This window comes from Aquarana catesbeiana, linkage group LG09, assembly GCF_042186555.1.
Source record: "Aquarana catesbeiana isolate 2022-GZ linkage group LG09, ASM4218655v1, whole genome shotgun sequence".
Lineage (NCBI taxonomy): Eukaryota > Metazoa > Chordata > Amphibia > Anura > Ranidae > Aquarana > Aquarana catesbeiana.
In genome coordinates this window covers 126124261-126148191 of record NC_133332.1, presented here as the reverse complement: position 1 = coordinate 126148191, position 23931 = coordinate 126124261, and the positions used below count along the sequence as shown (strand labels likewise).

Sequence of the window (23931 nt, the reverse complement as noted above, 5' to 3'; positions counted from 1 at the left end):
GTATTGAGGATGAGGAGGATGTGTATTGAGGATGAGGAGGATGTGTAGTGAGAATGACGGGGGGGTGTAGTGAGGAGGATGTGTAATGAGGATGATGGGGGTGTGTAGTGAGGATGATGAGGATGTGTAGTGTGGATGATGGGGATGTGTAGTGAGGATGATGTGTAGTGAGGACGATGATGATGATGTGTAGTGAGGACGATGATGATGATGTGTAGTGAGGATGATGATGATGATGTGTAGTGAGGATGATGGGGATATGTAGTGAGGACGATGAGGGTGTGTAGTGTGGATGATGATGATGTGTAGTGAGGATGATGATGATGTGGAGGATGTGTAGTGAGGATGATGAGGGTGTGTAGTGACTAGTGAGGATGATGATGATGATGATGATGATGATGATGAGGAGGAGGAGGAGGAGGAGGAGGAGGAGGAGGAGGAGGAGAAGGAGGAGGATGTGTAATGAGGATGATGAGGATGTGTAGTGTGGATGATGATGTGTAGTGACTAGTGATGATGATGAGGATGATGTGTAGTGAGGATGATGTGGATGTGTAGTGAGGATGATGGGGGTGTGTAGTGCGGATGATGGGGGTGTGTAGTGTGGAGGACGAGGATGTGTAGTGAGGAGGATGTGTAATGAGGATGATGGGGGTGTGTAGTGTGGATGACGAGGATGTGTAATGAGGATGATGGGGGTGTGTAGTGCGGATGACGGGGCGGTGTAGTGAGGATGACGTGTAATGAGGATGACAGGGGGGTGTAGTGAGGATGACGGGGGTGTGTAGTGAGGATGACGGGGGGTGTAGTGAGGATGACGAGGATGTGTAGTGAGGATGAGGAGGATGTGTATTGAGAATGACGGGGGGGTGTAGTGAGGAGGATGTGTAATGAGGATGATGGGGGTGTGTAGTGAGGATGATGAGGATGTGTAGTGTGGATGATGAGGAGGATGTGTAGTGAGGATGAGGAGGATGTGTAGTGAGGATGATGGGGGTGAGTAGTGAGGATGATGAGGAAGAGTAGTGATGATGAGGAGGAGGATGTGTAGTGAGGACAATGAGGGTGTGTAGTGTGGATGATGATGATGTGTAGTGAGGATGATGAGGAGGGGGATGATGTGTAGTGAGGACGATGATGATGTGTAGTGAGGACGATGATGATGATGTGTAGTGAGGACGATGATGATGATGTGTAGTGAGGATGATGGGGGTGAGTAGTGAAGATGATGAGGAAGAGTAGTGATGATGAGGAGGAGGATGTGTAGTGAGGATGATGGGGATATGTAGTGAGGATGATGAGGAAGAGTAGTGATGATGATGAGGAAGAGGATGATGTGTAGTGAGGATGATGATGATGTGTAGTGAGGATGATAAGGGTATGTAGTGAGGACGATGATGATGTGGAGGATGTGTAGTGAGGATGATGAGGATGTGTAGTGTGGATGATGAGGGTGTGTAGTGAGGATGATGATGTGTAGTGACTAGTGAGGATGATGCGGGAGAGTAGTGATGATGATGAGGAGGAGGATGATGATGTGTAGTGAGGATGATGAGGATGTGTAGTGTGGATGATGAGATTGTGTAGTGAGGACGATGATGTGTAGTGACTAGTGATGATGATGATGATGATGAGGATGATGTGTAGTGAGGATGATGAGGCTGATGGGGGTGTGTAATGAGGATGATGAGAATGTGTAGTGAGGATGATGAGGCTGATGGGGGTGTGTAATGAGCATGATGAGGCTGATGGGGGTGTGTAATGAGGATGATGAGGCTGATGGGGGTGTGTAATGTGGATGATGTGTAGTGAGGATGATGTGTAATGAGGATGATGAGGATGTGTAATGAGGATGATGAGGATGATGTGTAATGAGGATGATGAGGATGTGTAATGAGGATGATGAGGATGATGTGTAGTGAGGATGATGAGGCTGATGGGGGTGTGTAATGAGGATGATGAGGATGATGTGTAATGAGGATGATGAGGATGTGTAATGAGGATGATGAGGATGATGTGTAGTGAGGATGATGAGGCTGATGGGGGTGTGTAATGAGGATGATGAGGATGTGTAATGAGGATGATGAGGCTGATGGGGGTGTGTAATGAGGATGATGAGGATGTGTAATGAGGATGATGAGGATGATGTGTAGTGAGGATGATGAGGATGATGTGTAGTGAGGATGATGAGGATGATGATAGATGTACAGCAGAGCTCCGCTCACAGCACGCTCCTGTCATATGTGCAGTGTGACAGCTGCCTCCTGATTGGCCGAGGCGGAGTAGTGAAGTTGTCAGTGGAGGAGGGAGGAGAGCGCCGGTCGGGCTCCTGGAAGTCATGGATGGATCGGTGGCTCTGCTCTGCTCGGATCCCGCTCTCTCCCGCTCTCTCCCGGGGTGATTAGGTGGACTGGAGCGGACAGTGATCGGCAGATCCCCGGTGTAGGACCCCTGAAGTGCCGGGATTACAGGGCGGAGATCTGCGGTACAGCCCGGAGCTCCGCTCATTCTGCAGTCTCACTGCGCTGGGCTCAGCCTCTGTACACTTCTAACGGGACAGATCCTACAAGTGGGGTCCGGGGCCCCTGATAGAGATCAGCGCATTGCCCCCTATGAGACATTCCATGGGGGCCCCCCAGCACTGACCCTGCCCCACCTAGGGGCCCCATACACTGGAGCGGTATGACATTTGTGGACTCGGTCAGGATCACAGCTCTGGAGATGGAGAAGTATTACAGTCTACAGCAGGCTGCCTCCCGCCTGGACTCCCTGCTAGAAGGTAAGTGTGTGCAGCGTCTGGAGGATGACGATTGGGTATGGTGTGCAGGGTCTGGAGGAGGAGGATGACGACTGGGTTAGGTGTACGATATCTGGAGGATGACAATTGGGTAAGGTGTGCAGGGTCTGGAGGAGGAGGATGACGATTGGGTAAGGTGTGCAGGGTCTGGAGGAGGAGGATGACTATTGGGTAAGGTATGCAGGATCTGGAGGATGATGGTTGGGTTATATATGGAGGAGGCTGATGGGGTTAGGTGTGCAGTGTCTGGATGATGGTTGGGGTATGTATAGAGGGGTCTGAAGAATGATGGTTGGGGTATGTATGGGAAGGGTCTGAAGAATGATGGTTGGGTTGTGTTGTGTTTGTGGAGGTCTGGAGGATGATGATTGGGTTATGTGTGCAAGTGTCAGGAGGATGACAGGTTTTATGTACAAGGTTCTAGAACAGCCCATCTCAACCCCTTTACCCTAGGAACCCTTATAATATTTTTTTAGATCTCAGCTAAACCAATTTATTGAGGGCCAGTGGGGGAGAAAAGGCCTCATCAATGGCCAGCAAAAATAATGCCCCCCCATAAAGTGGTAGTCAAAATGCCAAGCTTATATAGATGGCTAAAAAGTTAATTTGTGTCATACTAATGATCATCAAGAACTCTGCAGGAACTATCAAATGGGAGATCAATCAACCAAAGCTAAAAGTATCCCCTAAGCAACCTTTGGAGGTACCACAGATAGTCTAGAGCAGTGATGGTGAACCTTGGCCCCCTAGATGTTTTGGAACTACATTTTCCATAATGCTCACCTACACTGCAGAGTGCATGAGCATCATGGGAAACGTAGTTCCCAAACATCTGGGGTGCCAAGGCTCGCCATCACTGGTCTAGAGGATGATGTTGCTGGTTGGTTTCTGCAGGTAGGTTTAGAATTCTTGGAACCCTGTTGGTGTATATAAAGTGTCTACAAGGTTTTCCACCAACTACATGCTGCTTCAAGACCTTCTGGGCTAAAAACTAATTAGAGGAATTAAAGTGTTTAGTACCCTGCTGCCCTGGTACCCAACATGTGCTCCCCGAGGCCCCTGTATACAGTAGTCAGTGTTTTCACTACCTAGGTGCTAACTGCTTACCAGTAAAGGGAATATTTTCTTTAGGTGGGTTATAGCAGGTAACTGGCTTGTTTTATTTCCTTTACAGTATTTGTTTTTCTTTGCCCTCTTCTCGTTTAATGTTTTTATTGTCAGTTTTTGCATATACAGAAAGTAAAAGTTACAACATATCCAAATCCCAGTAATAAAATATGAGGCATGTATTGCCATAACAAGACAAATAGGCTGCATACAGGCCACTCCAGAAGTATTAGTACAATATTATAAATATTTATAGGATGGACCTGTGTCTTTTTTCAACCTCACCCACTATGTAACTATGCCATAAGCTCTTTTTATGTTATAATGGAGCCTGCGAAGAGATATCAAATGTGGAAAAAGTCATTTTTAAGGGGGCTGAAGGAAGCACAGCATTGATTTGTAAGGGCCCCATGACCCTAGTCAGGCACCAAAATAATCCATTCTTCAATGCAGGCTAGTGTCTATTGGATGGTGGTGCCCTAGGTTGTTATAATGCAAGGCACCGTTTTCCTTTTTGTTTTTACCCAACTTTATTAAAATGTTAGATTTACATTTCATTAATTTCTATGCACAACAGCAGACCGGTGTAGCAAAAAGGATGAGGACTTCATGCGAGTTCAGAAGCTTTGCAAAAAATACAGCAGGTCTACATTTTTCCACTGCAATCAACCTAAGGGGAGCATTGAAGTGTGAACAGGACATATAGAAAACTGGTGTACTCTGTGTGCTCTGGTGACTGGTATTGATACAATGCAGAAAAACACCAATCACTGCACATAGTGCTAATGGGCCCTAAGCCTCGGTTCACACTGAGCTGTGGGAATGAAGCCGTGAGAGTTCAGCTGAACTCACCCCCGATTTCACTCCTGCATGTCAATCCCAATTTCGGCGGCAATTTCACAGACATCAGTGCGGGTTTGGAAATCGCACCCCGAAATTGCAAAAAGTAGTACAGAAAATACTTTTTGAAATTGGTGTGGCACCGCAAATGCAGCGTCGCACCAATTAGGACGGTGCCATTGCTGGCAGTTGCCGCTGATTTGACATGTCAAAACGCACCAATGTGAACCAGGGCTTAAGGGTCTGTAGTAGCAATGATTCCTATTAGTCTTATGTAGTGTGTAACGGATCTCATGAAGCACCAACAATTTCTACAAACATGTTTGCAGTCTCTGACAACTTTTCTTTGCATATTGTGTGTGGCCCTTTGATGATTTCCTGTACTTTCCCTTTATTCAGACTTGTCAGGGATGGTCACCATTCACAGCACAGAACTTTATTTTATTACATCTTTCTAGGGAGCGTTCACACTAGGTGTGCTTAGCAGCAATAATTAACACAAGAGCACATTGAGATTGTTTTCTAGGTGTCCTGATCACACCATACGTGTGTTGTGCAAAACTGCAGCATGTCTTCGTGTTTATGTAGTCCAATGCACTGTCACTCGTCGTAACATGCTGTGGTGGTTAGAATTAAATAAAATGGCATTTTGTGATTATTCCATAAAGTACTGCTAATTAATGCACACCAGCGGTGGTGACCCCAAAATCAAAAATGTAATATATTACAGCTTACCAATCAGTAGATGTGGTGGCTGCATTCTTTTCTTTTTAGGTTTTTCCCCTCTGTTTTCACCTGGTGATCTCACCAGTAATATACCTCCTGTAATAGAGAGTGCCCCCTACTCTGGATATAGGAACACAGGGGCACATTTGGACAGCAGCACTGTCAGTCTAGGGGGAATGGAGTGTTGGATGTACTAGAAGATTTGTATACACTAAACACATTGAAGCCAAACTCCAACTAATATTTCATAAGCAGTTACAGAAACAGTTTTTTTCCCTTTTGAGATAAAGGTTTATATAAATAAAAGCTGATCATTGTAAGCACCCTTGTCAGTACAGTAAATGGTTTGTCTCAACACGCTAACTGATACATCTGCAGGAAAAAAAAGAAAAAGAAAAAACAGAAAAAAAATTCTAAAGTAGAAAAAACGAATGCAACCATCAAATCTAAGAACTAGTAAGCTGCAAAATAATAAAGGTTTGCTTTTGGGTTTAATACTGGTGAAGTCAAAGGTATATTGTTAAATTCCTTTTAAAAACTTTCTGGGTTGATAAATCACTTTTTTCTAGCCTTTTCTTTTTGGACTGTTTGTGTGTATATATTTTCTGTGCCCTTCAATCACATGCCTAGTAGAACCAGTAAAAATTGTGCCATGTACAGATCACATAATGAATGTCATTAGGAGGGGTTTTCTGGTAGACAACATTTATCTGTGCGGAAATATAAACTTGCTACTTATTGTAAACTATTTGTTCACTGGAAGAATTCACAACCATTAATAAATGTGACTTTATAAATCTTCCTGCATCACAGCTAGAGCAGCATGATCTTAAGACCCCTTTCACACTGGGGCGGTTTGCAGGCGTTATTGCGCTAAAAATAGCGCCTGCAAACCGCCCCTAAACAGCCTCCGCTGTTTGTTCAGTGTGAAAGCCCGAGGGCTTTCACACTGAAGTGGTGCGCTGGCAGGAGAAGTAAAAATCTCCTGTCAGCTGCATCTTTGGAGCGGTGAAGGAGCGGTGTATTCACCGCTCCTAAACCACTCCTGCCCATTGAAATCAATGGGACAGCACGGCTATAGCCGCGCTTTACGAGGGGTTTTAACCCTTTTTCGTCCGCCAGCGGGGGGTTAAAACTGCACCGCTAGCGGCCGAATACCGCGGTAAAACAGTGCTAAAAATAGCGCTGTTTTACCGCAGACGCCCCCTACCGCCCCAGTGTGAAAGGGGCCTTACCGTGCCAGATCGGATCATTGCTGAACACTTTGCAGTGTTTGTGTGACAAAGTGCACGAAAAGCGCCCCTTATTGTTGGCAATAGAATGTTTCCTCCCAAGTGCCTGATTTTTTTATGTCACATGGTATTTGCGCAGCAGTTTTTCCAAACAATTTTTTTACGGAAGAAATGCACTTTAATGAATTTTAGTGAACACAAACACAATATAATACCCAATTTTTGGCTAAAAAAATAAAAGCTGTCACACCGAGTAAATAGATACCTAACATGTCACACTTTACTTGTGGAACAGCGTCAAACTAAAGTACTTAATCGCCATTGGCGACGCTTTAAAAGACTATACAGTTTAGAATTACTAGAAATATTGTTCTCGTTCTGACATTTATGGCGATTCTTCACGTGTGGTGTGATCACTGTTTAAATATGTGTGCAGGACCTAGAATTTTTTTTTTTTTAATTTCTTCATTTTCCAAAAAATTATCACCAAAAAAAATTACAATTTCAAAAACTCGCAATGCCTCTTACTAAATACATTGGACTGTCTACTTTCCTATAGAAGGGTCATTTGGGGGGGGGGGGGGGGTATTTGTACTGTCCTGACATTTTCGAGCCTCAAGAAATGAGATAGTCCATCAGTATTGATTTTTATATATATATATATATATATATATATACACATACAGTATATATATATATATATATATATATAGTCAAAGGAGGTGAGAGGGCAGAGCAGCAGCCGCAGTTGCTGCTACTGTCAGCTAGTGTCTCCACCCCCCCTAAGGAAAAAGAAGGGGGACTATATATATATATATATATATATATATATATATATATATATATATACACACACACACACACACACACACACACACACACACACAAAACACACACACACTGCACGATTCTGGCTAAAATGAGAATAACAATTTTTTTGCTTAGAATAAAGATCACGATTCTCTCATGATTCTCGCGGTGTAACATCTTTCACATTCTATAAAAAAATGGGACAACATTACTGTTTTTTTTTTTTTTAATTCATTAAAGTGTATTTTAAAAAAAAAAATGCGTTTGAAAGACCGCTGCGCAAATATGGTGTGACATAAAATATTGCAACAACCACCATTTTATTCTATAGGGTCTCTACTAAAAAAATATAACATGTTTGGGTGTTCCAAGTAATTTTCTACTAGAAAATAATGATTTTTACTTGTAATCAACAAATGTCAGAAAAGGTTTGGTCTGTAAATGGTTAAACTTCCTTCATTTACAGCTGGAGTTCTTTCCTTTGATAAAAGAATGAAAAGATACTTTGTTTCTACTTATTAGCTGTTGTGATTAAACTTGGCAAGCAGCCCGGATTTTTTTTCCCCCCAGCTGTGAGAACTGTCTGTACTTGTTAAAAGAATTGTGACATGCTATTGTGAAGAGAGAAAAAGATTGCAATTTCGATTATTAACGATTAATCGTGCAGGTCTAATATAATTATACACCCCTTGTCTCTGCCCCCTACCTACCTGTGACCACCGTCCCTTGATTCCACCCCCTACCCACCTACCAGTACTGCCCCTTTTAGAGAATACAGAACCAAGTATCGTTTTGTGGTGCTAAATCATTTGTATGAAACATGTTGATGATAAAAAGAAAAGCCGTAAAATAGATCCCCTGCAGTCAGAAACAATAGAATCCCAGCAATAGATCCCCACACCACAATAGACTCCCCCAGCAACAATGGACTCCACCCCACCAACAATAGATTCCCTGCAGCAACAGTGAACTACCCACGACAAAATATCACACCCAGTAACAAAACATCCACCCAAGTAACATTAGACGCCCCCCCCCCCTCCCAGCAGCAACAACAGATCTCCCAGCAGCCAGCATCAATGGATCCTCCAGCAGCCAGTAAAAATAGACCTCTCCCTCACCAGTAGATCCCTTCCAGCAACATAAGACCCCCCAGCAACAATAAGACCCTCACACAAAATCAGATCCCCACTAGTGACAATAGATCCTCCAGCAGCCAACATCTGTAGACCCTTCAGCACACCCCATGCAATGACATACATTCAGTGCTGGAGGTGCCGGAACTGCGCTCCCCCGCGTTCCCGCTGAAAAAAAGAGATATATATATATATATATATATATATATATATATATATATATATATATATATATATATATACACATACATACATACACACACACACACATTTTTATAGAGTCCACAAACTTGTGTGTATATATATATATATATATATATATATATATATATATATATACACACACACACACATATACAAGTTTGTGGAATCTATGAAACTTTCCTACAGACTAAATAATGTACACTGATTTGGGTTAATTCACCAAAGAAATGCAACAGAATACATAACAATTTTATGAAGTAAGATTGTTTGCTAAATTTTATAAACAGAAAACAAAGAAAAGAGCTTTTTCTTCAAAAATTAAAACAGTGGTGATTAAATACCACCAAAAGAAAGCTCTACTTGTGTGAATAAAATGATAAAAATGTAGTTTGGGTACAGTGTTGCATGACCATGCAATTGTCATCCAAAGTACGACAGCGCTGAAAGCTGAAAATTGGCCTGGACAGGAAGGGGGTGAAAGTGCCCGGTATTGAAGTGGTATTAGCATTACTACAGTCTTCAGGCCACGGTTGGGGGGGGGGGGGGTCACTTGCTCAGCACTGCCACCTTTCACAGGATGCCTTGTATAAAAGACATTCTCTGATTGGACGAGGTGGAGCACACTTGAATTTTTTTACAATTTCTACTACCACTACCAACCCCCAATGATCTACTAATGTGCAACAGTGGGAATCTGCCATGGCCTCCTGCAGTCTATGTGTCAGGCTGTAGACTTTGTCCTTTATCATAAAGGCCACAATCAGTTGTAGGCAAGTAATAGTGATTCTGCATTAACAAGCAATTGGCAGTGTAATATAAGACATGGGACTGTATCTGTTTGTAAATTGTGTTCTCTTATGCCTGGGCTTTCTTTTCTGTTCTCCCAATACCATTGTTAGCTTTCACTAATGGTTGTTCTTTTGCTTATAAAAATTGACCTAACAATAGTAATCCCTTAGAGTGAATGCTCTCTAAGCTGTGCTAAAGCTGGACTCCCCATTCATTTTCCTTGATGGCCATCCCAGACCAGACAGAGGCATTTTCTATTTTAGAAGAGTCTTGGATATTCATAAAAAGAAATAGGTGTATCCAATAAACATTAAAAACATAAGAAAGAAATAGGTGTCCTTGATTTATAATAGAAGTGTATTGGTAAAGGTTAAAAAACAATATTTTTTTCCTTTCTGCTATAAAACATTCCCAATAAAAAAAAAAAAAAAAAATCTACATTTCTTCATCAATTTAGGCCAATATGTATTCTGCTACATATTTTTGGTAAAAAAAAAATCCCAATAAGCATATATTGAAAGGTTTGCGCAAAAGTTATAGCGCCTACAAACTATGGGATATTTTTAGGGACATTTTTTTATTGTTTTTACTAGTAATAGTGGTGATCAGCAATTTTTAGCGGGACTGCGACATTGCAGTGGACAAATTGGACTTAGCCCTGGTTCACATTGATGCGATTTGACATGTGAAATCGGCGACTATTGCCCACAATGGAACTATACGAATTGGTGCGATGCCGATTTTGCGGCGCTGCACCGGTTCCCAAAAGTCGTTTCTGCACTACTTTTGGTGATTTCTGGTGCGATTTCAATAAACATCTGTGCAGGAAACCGCACAGATGTCTCAGAAATCGTCGGACTGACAAGCGGGAATGAAATTGTGCGAGTTCAGCTGAACTCGCACGATTTCAATCCAGCAGCAGTGTGAACCTGGGCCAAGTGACACTTTTTGGGAACCAGTGACACCAATACTGTGATCGGTGCTAAAAAAATGCACTGTCACAGTAGAAATGACACTGGCAGGGAAGGGGTTAACACCAGGGGCGATCAAAGGGTTAAGTGTGTGCCTGGGAGGTGCTTTCTAAATGTGTGGGGGACGGATACACTGGAGGAGAAGAGATCCGCATTTCAGCTTAGCTAAAACACAAGATCTTTCTTTTGTTCCCTGACAGATCAGCGGTTTGCCTTGTTTACACAGGCACACGGCTGTATCGTCTCTCCACAGAACGATCGGTGAGTCGCTGATTGGCTCCCGCTGTGTCCAATCACAGAGAGAGTGGCGCTCCGGTGGCGTGCGTGCCCCCCTACACCGCATGCACAAAATCACTTACAGTTACATGATTTTCTGCAGCCGGGCCACCCTGCTGCAGTATATATGTGGTGGGCGGTCCAGAAGCGGTTAAAAAATTGCTGCCTACATTATGAATTGCGCTTTTCTGAAAGCTCCACAACTGAAGTTTTCCTGTGTCGTGTAATATTAAGGAAGGGCTGGGGAGTTAATGCTTACCATAATTAACCCTGTCTGTACAGTGTGCAGATCTCATTATCAGTAGTACACTAGTTTTGAACACTTTCTGTCCTAACAAAGTGTTAAATATCTGAGGACTTGGTTCTGCACCGAGAGGAAACTCAGCCGGTCCCCACTTTGTCCCTCCACTTTCCCTTTCAAATTGTTTGGAGTAGGTTTCAGTCTGTCCAAAGAAAACAACTAGAAAGATGCCAAATATTTTTAGAGATGCTAGGTGAATGGGAACACAAACGTAACCAGTTTCCTGGGACATTCACCATTCCAGGTGGACATCATATGATGTCCTCCCGCGACGGGACATGCTGTGGTGCGTTCTTTCACCCACAGTGTCCACTGGACACAGCAGATGACTGATCAGTGTACTGGCCGCTACCAGTACCATGTTATCTCTGTGACTACTCACTGCAGATCACATGACAATTGTACACAATCGATGGCTTTGATTCTTGCCATTGTGTACTATTGTGTTGATCTCTGTGATTGGTCACAGTGATCACATGGTACAGACAGAGCCAATCACAGTACATCTGTACCATGTGTTTAGTTGTTGCCAATCACAGCTAACCACAATAATACACACGGAATTAATCCATTTTCATTCAGTAAAAATAGTTGCTTATACCAGTGAAATTCACTGGTATAAGCAATCAATGCCTGTTTACTTCTCCAGACTAGTATAGTGTTACTATGGTAACACTGTATTGCTCTGGTCACAGTGTGTTAAAGAAAAACATTTTTTTTCCTTATTAAAAATAAAATAAAAGTTTTTTTACATTACGGTTACAAGTCAGTGGTCGCCGCCACACCAGTTATTTGAATATACTGTACTGCACTGGTGACATTATGTATAAAAAAATAAAATAAAATAAAAAAATCTTAACTTTCTAAAAAATTGTGACAAAAAAAAATTACAACTTCAAAAAAAAAAAAAAAAAAAACTGCCATTACTAAATACCTTGGAGTGTCTAATTTGGGGGATATTTGTAGTGTACTGGCCTCAGGCCTCAAGAAATGAGATATACCGACAACCTATCAGGATTGATCAATTTTCAGATATACATATACCATAGTTCTTACAGATAATATAATAATAATATACACGTATTTGGGTTATTTTCACCAAAGAAATGTAGCACAATACATTTTTGCCTAAATTTATGAAGAAATAATATTTTGCAAATAAATAATCTAACAGAAACAAAGAAAAAAAATTGTTTTTTTCTCCTAAATTGTTGTTTTTTTTTTTGTTTATTTAGCAAGAAATAAAAAACCCAGTGGTGATTAAATGCTACCAAAAGAAAGCTCTATTTGCGTGAAAAAAAAAAAATAATACAAATTTCATATGGGTACAGTGTTGTATGACCACGCAAAGTGTGACAGAGCTGAGAGCTGAAATGTGGCCTGGGCAGGAAGGGGGTGAAAGTGGCTAGTATTAAAGTGGTTAAAGTGGAATTGCATGTTACCCCAACTAATCTTATAAACACTCTCCTCCCCTCCTCCTAACACATATAAGAAATATACTTACCTATTTTCATGCTTCTCTGGCCTGCTTTCTTGAACTCCCCTGTGTCAGCCAATAGCTGGTAATGCCTGTTCAATGACGTCACCCATATGCCTTCTATGGTCCATCCGTTGTTGGCGCTCCTTCCTCTACCCTGCATCAGCACTGGCTGACTCAGGGGTGCCAGATAGACCATGTGAAACAGGTAAGTGTATACCTCTTTTTTACGCAGGTTATTATGCACTGGTGTAATGCCCTGTACACACGGTCGGATTTTCCAACGGAAAATCTGCGATAGGACCTTGTTGTTGGAAATTCCGATCGTGTGTAGGCTCCATCACGCATTTTCCATTGGATTTTCCGACACACAAAGTTTGAGAGCTTGCTATAAAATTTTCCGACAACAAAATCCGTTGTTGGAATTTCCGATCGTGTGTACACAAATCCGACGCACAAAGTGCCACGCATGCTCAGAATAAATAAAGAGATGAAAGCTATTGGCTACTGCCCCATTTATAGTCCCGATGTACATGTTTTATGTCACCGCGTTCAGATTTTCCGACAACTTTGTGTGACCGTGTGTATGCAAGACAAGTTTGAGCCAACATCTGTCGGAAAAAATCCTAGGATTTTGTTGTCGGAATGTCCGATCAATGTCCGACCGTCTGTACAGGGCATTAGGAGGATATTTTTTAGGATTAGTTAGGTTTACCCAGAATTCTACTTTAGGTTTTCTCAAATATGACTGCAAAAGTGGAGATACACTAATAAGTGGTGTACAGAGCTTGTCACATAATTCAAATATGCTTTAGCTGGAGTTCTTATTAAGCTGCTTGCCTAATACAAGAAGGAAATTTTCCTATATTTCGGTGGTGCAGTCAGCCTTTTATTTGTGCCGGTTTATTACTTAGGGACAAATGAGCAGACCTTGGCACCTGGTGTCTGCAAAGGAATGATTTGCATTGGCTCATCTACAACCTACTGTGTATTATCCCTTATCTCAAGTTACTGTGTATTATGTCTGTTGTGTTTGGTAGATACATGTGACAGCTCTTTATGTACCCTGGTCAAACCTGGACTTCTCTTATGTGTCTTTGTACATAGGAAAAGGAATTAAAAGGCCAAGTTCACCAAAAATAATCAAATGCACACAATTTTGGAGGAAAAAAAAAATAATGTGCAAAATGTGCATTTATTTTTTCCTGAGGGAGCCTGGAAAGCAATGCACCCACAAACAGTAGATCGTGAGTGCAATGTGGGCTCATACAGACATGTCCTCTTCTTTGAAAAAAGCCAGAGGACGTCAGTGGAGAAGAGTGCTCATCCGCGCAATCCATTGAAACTACAAGTTTTTCTGTTGCACTGTCAGACGTTACTTGTAGTTTATATATTCATAGGTATCTGCGAATGAATGATACAGCTGTGTGGGCCGAGTCCCACACAGCCATGCCGTTTTTAAAAAGTGATAGCGGTTGCAGGGAGAAAAACCCCCACCCACTGTCACAGGGAGGGGGCAGGACCTGGAACAGGTTACATGTTCCACCATAAGGCCTGGTTCATTTTTAGTGCGTTTTCAGTTTTGCAGAAACACTACAGTCCATTTAACATGGTTTCTTATGGCTGTAGTTCACATCTGTGCATTTTATGGAAAGGGCCAGGGTTTTTTTTCTGGTTTTTGGTTCCATAGACTTCAATGGTTTAAAGATGTGTATTGAAAAAAAAAAACACAAAATGCACCTGCAATATGCAAAAACTGCAACCTACACAAGTGCGAATCAGGCCTAAATGCTGGTGGAACATATCCTTTAAACTGTTAAAACTTTTGTGATGCAGTAAAGAGTACATTAACCACATGCCGACCAGCGCACAACGATGTACGTCGGCACAATGGCACGGCTGGGCAAATGGGCTTACAGGTACGTCCCCTTTAAATCACGGCATTGTGGGAGTGCGCGCGCCTGCCGTGTACTCCGTGACCGTGCCTGCGTTTCCCACTGACTCGATGTCTGCCGAGGGCCCGCGATCGTGTCACGGAGCGGCAAAACGGGGAGATGCCCATGTAAACAAGGCATATCCCTGTTCTGCCTAGCAACACGATAGATCTACTGCTCCCTGTCATCGGGAGCAGTGATCTCTGTCATGTTCTAGTGAGACAATCCCCCCCACAGTTAGAATCACTCCCTAGGACACACTTAATTACTTGATCACCCCCTAGTGTTTAACCCCTCCCCTGCCAGTGTCATTTACACAGTAATCAGTGCATTTTTATAGCACTGATTGTTGTATAAATGACAATGGTCCCAAAATAGTGTCAAAAGTGCCCAATGTGTCCGCCATAATGTCGCAGTCACGATAAAAATCGCAGATCGCTGCCATTACTAATAAATAAAAAAAATAAAAATGCCATAAATCTATACCCTATTTTGTAGACACTATAACTTTTGCGCAAACCAATCAATATACGCTTATTGCGTTTTTTTTTTTTTTACCAAAAATATGTAGAAGAATACATATTGGCCTAAATTGAGAAAGAAATTATTTTTTTTATATATTTTTTGAGGATATTTATTATAGCAAAAAGTAAAAAATATTGCTTTTTTTTTCAAAATTGTCACTCTTTTTTTGTTTATAGCACAAAAAATAAAAACTGCAGAGGCAATCAAATACCACCAAAAGAAAGCTCTATTTGTGGGAAAAAAAGGACGTCAATTTTGTTTGGGTGCAACGTCGCACGACCACGCAATTGTCAGTTAAAGCGATGCGGTGCTGTATCGCAAAAAGTGCTCTAGTTAGGAAGGGGGTAAATTCTTCTGGGGCTGAAGTGTTTAATGCATGCAATACCATAACATGTAGCAATGCAGGTTTCCAGCACTGGTGTGATGTGGTGCTATTCATTCTGAATGGAACCCCAATGCACTTTGCTGATTGACATACCTTGCAACACAGTGCAACATGCAGCAGAGCACTAATGTTCAGTTCTGGCCATATGTACGTGTCAGTTCACTGGGACGTTGAGGTGCATCACCAGCCCATTCATCTTGCATAAGTTGCCTTAATGTAGTACACATTAACGCAATGCAGTCCTAGTGTAAACCTTGCACTATGTTGGCCATACACACCGATAAATGATCAATTTCTTTTTGGATCAGTCTCTTCCAATAGAGATAATCAATTTATAGTCTTCCATTAGATCGATATGCCACACGCTGGGAAATGGAATTTGGTCAATGGTTAAGATATGATTATAACTTACGTTTATAAGTTATCAATCAGATCTCAGTTTCCACCGTGCAACTTCATAGTTGAATCAATCAAATACGATGGTATTCATGAACAGAGTATCATGGTGCTGCCATTCAATGCAAAACAGTTGATAATTTGTCGCCCGGGTCAATAGCCAAATCTGCTTTAAATGAAGTTTAAAATCAATTGGATGATAAATCGAAGTGTGTGTGTGGGCACTATTAGAGCATTAGCACATGTATTAGCACAACACACCACAGCGCAAAAGTGTGTTTTAGCCCATAGGATCAGAGGCCTGGGCAAATAAGTCTAACAGTATAATTAAATGTTAGGACTCATTCAAACAAGGGGCCAGGGGACAGTAAAAGCAGGTGGTTGAGCTGCGGTTTTCCTGCCCCCCCAACTGAACACAGGAATGCAAACACTTGGGACTGTACACATTCCGCAGTCATGAAGCAAAGCATCAAAAAATTATTCAAAATAAAATATCAGTGCACAGGAGGAGCCAATATAATATACAATCCCCATCAGCTAGCAGCACAATGCCCCCCTGGGCAGGCTAAACATATAATCTAAAAAAACTGCGCTCAAAGAAATGTCCCAAGATGTCAAATTCTCTAAATTAAATATGAAATTAAATATTTTCTAATAGGATCTTTACCAGATTTATAGAACCTTCTTGATACCCGCCCAATAAAGCTTGCAATATCAAAGCATGGCAATGTGAAATCAAAACTAGAAACATTGCACACGTTTTGATATTGCAAGCTCTATTGGACCCAGTTTCAGGAAGGGTCTATCCATCTGGTGAGGATCCCATGAGAAAATATTTTATATTTAATTGAGAGACTTTGATTGAATATTGGGACATTTCTCTAGGTGATGTTTTTTTAGATTTTACATAAATTATATATCACATTTGGCAGGCATTACCACTACTGAATGCAACCTATTGGGGTTGCACTGCGTACATGGTTGCGGTGGGGTGTGTTGGCCTTTTGAGGGTTAAAACAAGTCCTTAGAGATGAGAGACCAGGTAAAGGCCCATTTCTGGACAAATGGAAATTAAGGACAATGGTTCATTTCCGTGGTTGGGTTTAAGGGTTCACTTTCAGTGTTAGGAGGTAGGTTAAATGATAAAGGTTCATTTTTAAGAGTTCATTTTCAGGAAAAGGTGAGTAGGTTAAAAGGAAAAAAGGTTATAGCTGGACTTTGGTGAATTTTAAAAACTACCCTTGTAGTTGGACCTTCCTGTTAGGGGTGTGCATCTTCACTGGTGTCACGATTCGATTACGATTATCCGGTCAACGATTTGATTCGATTCCGCAATGCATCACGATTACTGACGCGCTCTCACTTCCGCTTGGGCCGCCTAGGCGGCGCTTCCTCCCTGCAATCTTCTGGGACACATCACAGGTCCCAGAAGATTGCTCCGCTATGCAGGACAGCGGAGTGAGACATGCGCACCCGGCTGTGAAGCTGCAAGCTGTCACAGCCGGATGCCCACAGTAGTATTTGCCAGTGCCATGGACAGGCAGGGGAGAGAATGAAGGGTTTGGGTGGCCACGTTGCTGGATTGTGGGACAGGTGAGTCTCTTTTTATTAAAAAGTCAGAAGATGCACTTTTTTTGTAGCTGCTGACTTTTAATAAACGAAAAAAATTTACTGGAACTCTGCTTTGAATTAAAAATAACTTCGCTCCTTTAAAGCAGAGTTCCACCCAAAAGTGAAACTTCCACTTTAAGCACTCCTCGCCCCCTGACATGCCACATTTGGCATGTCATTTTTTTTTGGGGGGGGGGGGGTGTCCTCTTTTTAGTGGGACTTCCTGTCCCGGCCGCCTAGGTGACTCCTCCTCTCGCCTTAGGCGGCCCCTCCCTGCCAGCGATCTTCTGGGACACAACACAGGTCCCAGAAGATTGGCTGGTCAATGGCAGAGCGCAGTGCGCACCCGGCTGTGAAGCCGTAAGGTGTCACTGCCCACAGTAAATATGACGGCGCAGAGGAGAGGAGGGGGAGAGGACCGAGGCTTTGGGCGGCGCATTGATGGACCGTGGGACAGGTGGGTGTCTGTTTATTAAAAGTCAGCAGCTGAACTTTTTGTAGCTGCTGACTTTTAATAAACTAAAAAACGTGTGGAACTCCGCTTTAGGGAGTGCACTAATCCGGTGCACTACAGGGTACAGGAATTCACACACACAGCTGCTGGGAGGTCAGGAGGGATTAGAATCCACATCTGACAAACAGCCCTGTGAAGTTCCCTGTACTGTCTTTGTGCTGACATTTCTCTGGGCTCCCCATTTGCACCTTTCAGCACACTAGGATTTAACACAGTGGAATGTGCAAACGGGGGGGAAGCCGGGGAAATATCAGCACAGAGCATGTGTAGGGGCCAGTGTAAGTAGAGTACAAACACATTTGTACTCTACATACTGCTGTTAAAATACCTGTGTGGTAATAAATGCAGAGTTATAATCCATTAAGTGCCCACCGCTGTATGTGCTTTTTAAAATATATGCAGCTTCATACCTCTTTTCTTGGTGTGTGTATAACTGTATATGCCGCTCATGTGACTGTCTGGTCCGGCCCGCCTCTCTCCTCTCACGTCTCTCGTCTCTCCTGACGTCAGTGGGAGTTCTCAGCCCCGCCCATGGACTGTAGCTATCAGATCAGGAGAGAGGCGGGCGGGGCTGACGTCAGGAGAGACGTGAGAGGAGAGAGGCGGGCGGGGCTGACGTCAGGAGAGAGGTGAGAGGAGAGAGGCGGGCGGGGCTGACGTCAGGAGAGAGGTGAGAGGAGAGAGGCGGGCGGGGCTGACGTCAGGAGAGAGGTGAGAGGAGAGAGGCGGGCGGGGCTGACGTCAGGAGAGAGGTGAGAGGAGAGAGGCGGGCGGGGCTGACGTCAGGAGAGAGGTGAGAGGAGAGAGGGGGCGGGGCTGACGTCAGGAGAGAGGAGAGAGGCGGGCGGGGCTGACGTCAGGAGAGAGGTGAGAGGAGAGAGGCGGGCGGGGCTGACGTCAGGTGAGAGGAGAGAGGCGGGCGGGGCTGACGTCAGGAGAGAGGTGAGAGGAGAGAGGCGGGCGGGGCTGACGTCAGGAGAGACGTGAGAGGAGAGAGGCGGGAGGGGCTGACGTCAGGAGAGACATGAGAGGAGAGAGGCGGGAGGGGCTGACGTCAGGAGAGACGTGAGAGGAGAGAGGCGGGAGAGGCTGAAGTCAGGAGAGACGTGAGAGGAGAGACGCGGGCGGGGCTGACGTCAGGAGAGACGTGAGAGGAGAGAGGCGGGAGGGGCTGACATCAGGAGAGACGTGAGAGGCGGGAGGGGCTGACGTCAGGAGAGACGAGAGAGGCGGGAGGGGCTGACGTCAGGAGAGACGTGAGAGGAGAGAGGCAGGCTGGACCGGGCAGTCACCTGAGCGGCATATACAGTTATACACAGACTAAAAAATGAGGTATGAAGCTGCATATATTTTAAAAAGCACATACAGTGGTGGCCACTTAATGGATTAAAACTCTGCATTTATTGCAAAACAGTTATTTTGACAGACACGCTCAGAGCACTCTTCCGGGAGGGGTGGGGCAAGTCGGGATGACGTCACCCGACATCGATTTTTCGGGTCGCACACATCAGGGACACCCAAACCGCGATGCAGCGATTAAATTCCGCACCCCTACTTCCTGTACTGCCGACTGCCAGGGGAAGAAGGAATAATGCAAGTAAAACTTTTTTATTCCCCTAACAAACATTTAACCTTTGTGGTCCTTTAGTGGTCATTCACATGAGTTCAGGGGCCCATACAGGAGTTACTATGGGGTTTCCATTGTCGGCTGCCTCCTCTGCACCCACCTTCACAGCAAAGCCGGAGCTGACAGCTCAGCATGGGACCGAGTCAGATCAGCTTCAAAAAAGATATGTATGTCTACCGATTTCTTCTTTACAGGGTTAGATGGATAGATGTAGAGATTTTTTGTGTTTTGGTGGACTTATCCTTTAATTCAGCTTTGTAATCATGAATACAATGTTTTATTGTTATTAAAATATACATTTTATTAAAAGTATTTTTGTAAATGAAAGCAGAGCAAGTATATGAATTTGTCCTGTGATCAGCCTCGTGCAGTCCTTGTACAGCAGTACAAGGAGCCAATCCATTCATGTGCTGACAACGATGATAGGAGGAGAGTACAGAGTGATGGAGATATGAGCTCATCCTTATGCTGCTTCTCCTATCACTGTCCAGTCCACAGGCTGGGGGCCGGTCCAGCACGACCTGGGCTCAAAGAATGTGGAATGAATAATGCTGATTGCCACACCGAGGACAGATTTGGCACTGTGAAGGAACTCTGAATTGATGGCAAAATATTGCAGCAAAAGCTTTTTTTGCTTTATCTTTTTGTCAGCTATTTTTGTCTTGTTATTTTTGGGTCTCATGCTATAAAGGTACAATTACGTGAAAAGCCCAAACACTTCCAGGACAGCTAAAATGAGATTTCCATGCAGTTTTCAATAGGTTGTTTAGCAGAAATTATATTTTCCAGCCAAGTATATTTGTAAGCACTAGAAAAGTCACCTGCTCCTGATGAGATAAAGGCCAACACAATGAGATTCTCTCTCATCCATATTTTATTTTGCCTTTTGTGTAGTCTTAAAACTCATTAAAGTTAATGGTGGTAATAATTTAAGATGAGATCCAAACTATAGGAAATACAGACATGTACATGGGGAGGACAAATATTCAATCATTGGGTTTAAGTCATTTGTCAAAGGTTTATAGAAACATCTGTCAGCCTTCTGTGGACAAAAGACAGCACCTGCTTCATTGTCTTACCTAAAATGATTAAATACTCTGACATCCCTGACAAAGAAAGCTTCATCTTTGTGGAAAATGTTTCCATTGCAACGCTCATACATGCTGGTTTATGTAGTTTAAAGCTAGATTCTGGATATGTGTTTGATTTTGCATATTTACATTGATCCAACTTGGACCAAGCTTCCACAATGACCCTCGTGGTCTTCCAGATCCCTTGCTGACCAGGTGGCCATGCTGCATGGATCACTTGCTCGGCATGTGATATCACCGTCCCACCTTGTCCAATCAATAAACGCCTTGTATTTATTAAGAGGTATGCAAGGCATTCTCAGAATGGTGCCCATGCCAAGTGAGTAACCCCCCTGTGTTCAGTATACAGCAGGGAAGCTGCTCAGCACTGCTGTTACTACAGAGATACTCTTCTTCCAAGAGGATTGGTAAGGTATGCAATATGTATAGTTACAATGGTCCAAGCTGCATCAATGTAACTATGCATAAAAAACGGTTTATTGCTACATTCATACTTGAGTGCATTGTATTCATGTGATTTTAAAAGAGAAGTACATTTTTTTGGGGGTTTTTTGTAGGTTTATACTTACCTAGGTGGATGCAGCATCGGTACAATTCTGTATCTGTCTCCCCGCCGCCTCTTCACTGAGAGCCGAGCGATTGAACACCGCCGATGGCTCGGTTCTCACAGCTCCCCGAGCAGAGAGCTTCCGCCTGTCAATCAGCAGCTCTCCGCTCGCCCCTCCTCGCTCAGGAGCGCTGTGCTGTGGAGGGGTGGGAAGCAGCCATCTCAGGCTCTCACCGGCTCGCTGAGGTGGGTATCAGTCCAGGCACCTGGACTTTATTGTCGTGATGACGCGGTGCCTGGACTGATTCCTGTGATGTCAACGGAGAGTGGACTTCAGACGGCTCTCTTCTGAAAATGGGGCACAGGAGTGCAAAACGAATTGCACTCCTGTGGCCCAAAGGAGAAGCCCAGCCAAACGAGCTCAGGCTGGACTTCTCCTTTAAAGGCCCCCCCCCAGAGCTTCTTTATGGAAGGATTGCTAATTTTTTGACCCACAGGGGTGGGCATGGATTTAATAAAGGCAACTAGATGTGCGGTTTACAAGTGCAGTTGCACTGATTTTCCCCAGAGCTTAGTGAATGTGGCAAACTCTACTGAATATCATCCAACCATGTGCAAGCAAAATTTTTTTTTTCTTGTACCCAATTGGGTTTTCTTTACAAAGTGAAGCTTCACCACATTCACTAAGCTCTGGGGAAAAGTAGTGCAACTGCAAAGTGCACAGTCTAGTTGCCTTTAGTAAATCAACCCTACAGGCATCCCTATTGATGTCTATGGGACAAAAAAAAAAAAATGTTCAAATCTGCTTAAAAAGAACCTCTTGTACTTTGAGGAACAGGCTTCTAGTGAGAGATGTTTGAGCACTGTAGTGTGAAAGTTGACCATTTTGTAGTACTCATGTGTGAATGGGGCCTAAAGCCGGCCATACATGGATCACAATTCAGTTGGTTCAGCAAGGACTGGTCAAATTTCAGTCCATGACTGAAAAGGGAGGCTGTACAGAAGTCAATCCAATCCACCAACCAACTTCTGTACAGCTATCCTGTTGGATTTTCCCCACTCGATCAGCACTGCAGGCTATAGCCTGCAACACTGATCAATGTATTCTAAAGTGGGGAAGTCTCCCCGCTGTCAGAATACAATAGCTCAGCAGGGAGGATTCCTCCCACCCACCTCAAATGTGTATAGAGGAATCGGGTCTTTTTTTCATTCAACTGAATGGTTGAAAATAAATAAAGGATTAGTCTATGGGCTACCTAAGGACCCAGAGGGTGCTGGCTCCTAACAACCAAAACAAATTGCAGGCAAAAATGCATTTCAGTGCGTTTCTGAAACATTTTACCATGTTCCAGTGCTGTTCTATGCAGAAAAAAATGCAGCATGCTCTACTTTTGTTGACTGCACTGGTGTGAACTATGCCATTGGAATCCATTTTGACTATTGTCCATGCGTTTTTGATGTAGATTAAAAAAGAAAAAACACTGGACAGCACGTGGTGCGTTTGTATTCAAAGATTTAAACATGCCCACAAGGCCACTGCAAAATAGTTATTTAATTTTTAAAAAATGCGGTCTTTGAGCCCACATTTCTCCCATGCTTTTTTGTTCTAGGTCAGAGCCCTGAAACCTGCATCTCTAAAAGCAAGTCCTCAAATACAGATCCCATATTTTTTATTCTACGTTTCCCTGCATGTGCACCAGCCACAGGAGTGCCCAGCTGGACTGTAATAGCATCTGACTAAGGGCAAAACTTTTTCTTTTTGAGTTGAGATTAGAACACCTTTTATGGGGCGTACACACGGTCGGACTTTTCGTCTACAAAAGTCCGACAGCCTGTCCGACAGACTTCCGGCGGACTTTCGGCGGACTTGCAGCAGACTTTCTGAATGAACGGACTTGCCTACACACGACCACACAAAAGTCCGACGGATTCGTACGTGATGACGTACACCGGACTAAAATAAGGAAGTTCATAGCCAGTAGCCAATAGCTGCCCTAGCGTGGGTTTTTGTCCGTCGGACTAGCACACAGACGAGCGGATTTCGGGGTCCGTCGTAGTTACGACGTAAAGATTTGAAGCATGTTTCAAATCTAAAGTCCGTCGGATTTGAGGCTGAAAAAGTCTGCTGAAAGTCCGGAGAAGCCCACACACGATCGGATTACCAGCCAGCTTTAGTCCGTCGGCGTCCGTTGGACTTTTGTAGACGAAAAGTCCGACCGTGTGTACGCCCCATTAGGGTTATTATTGCGGTGTGTGCCCCACTACACTAGGGAAATTCACTCGCTCTTTTTGCCCTTTTTCCATCATCATTGAATGTACAACAAAATGATCCAGCGCTCAATGGCCTGATAGAGAAGGCAGTCTCACAACGGGCAGTGGGGATTATAGTTTAATCAATAATATACATATGAACAAATCCTGTTGTCAATGCAGGAAGAGGTGGAGAGAGATGAAAGGGAAAGTAAATGGCTTTACAGGGTCATTGGAGATCCTCAGAGCAACGGGGGGCTGAGGGCATCCAAGTGTGGGGAGAAAACCCTCGCAGCAGGGGAGACGCCAATGTCCCTGCTGCGCTTCAGCCAAATGGGAAACCCGCTCACCGGCGTGTAGAGGACAGCTGGACGTGCTGGAGGAG

General features: G+C 43.6%; 1 protein-coding gene across 5 annotated transcripts in view; it reads left to right on the top strand.

Annotated features, from left to right (window-relative positions):
* Positions 1 to 2167: 2167 nt before the first annotated feature.
* Positions 2168 to 23931, top strand: part of MCF2 (MCF.2 cell line derived transforming sequence) — a 256235-nt gene continuing 234471 nt past the window's right edge. For all 5 annotated transcript variants that reach the window (XR_012236004.1, XM_073599249.1, XM_073599251.1 and 2 more), the window contains exon 1: positions 2168 to 2779. Coding sequence is in view for 4 of the 5 variants with exons in the window: in XM_073599249.1 (XP_073455350.1) it covers positions 2683 to 2779 (97 nt within the window). In the remaining variant the exon portion in view is untranslated. The remainder of the gene's footprint in view (positions 2780 to 23931) is intronic.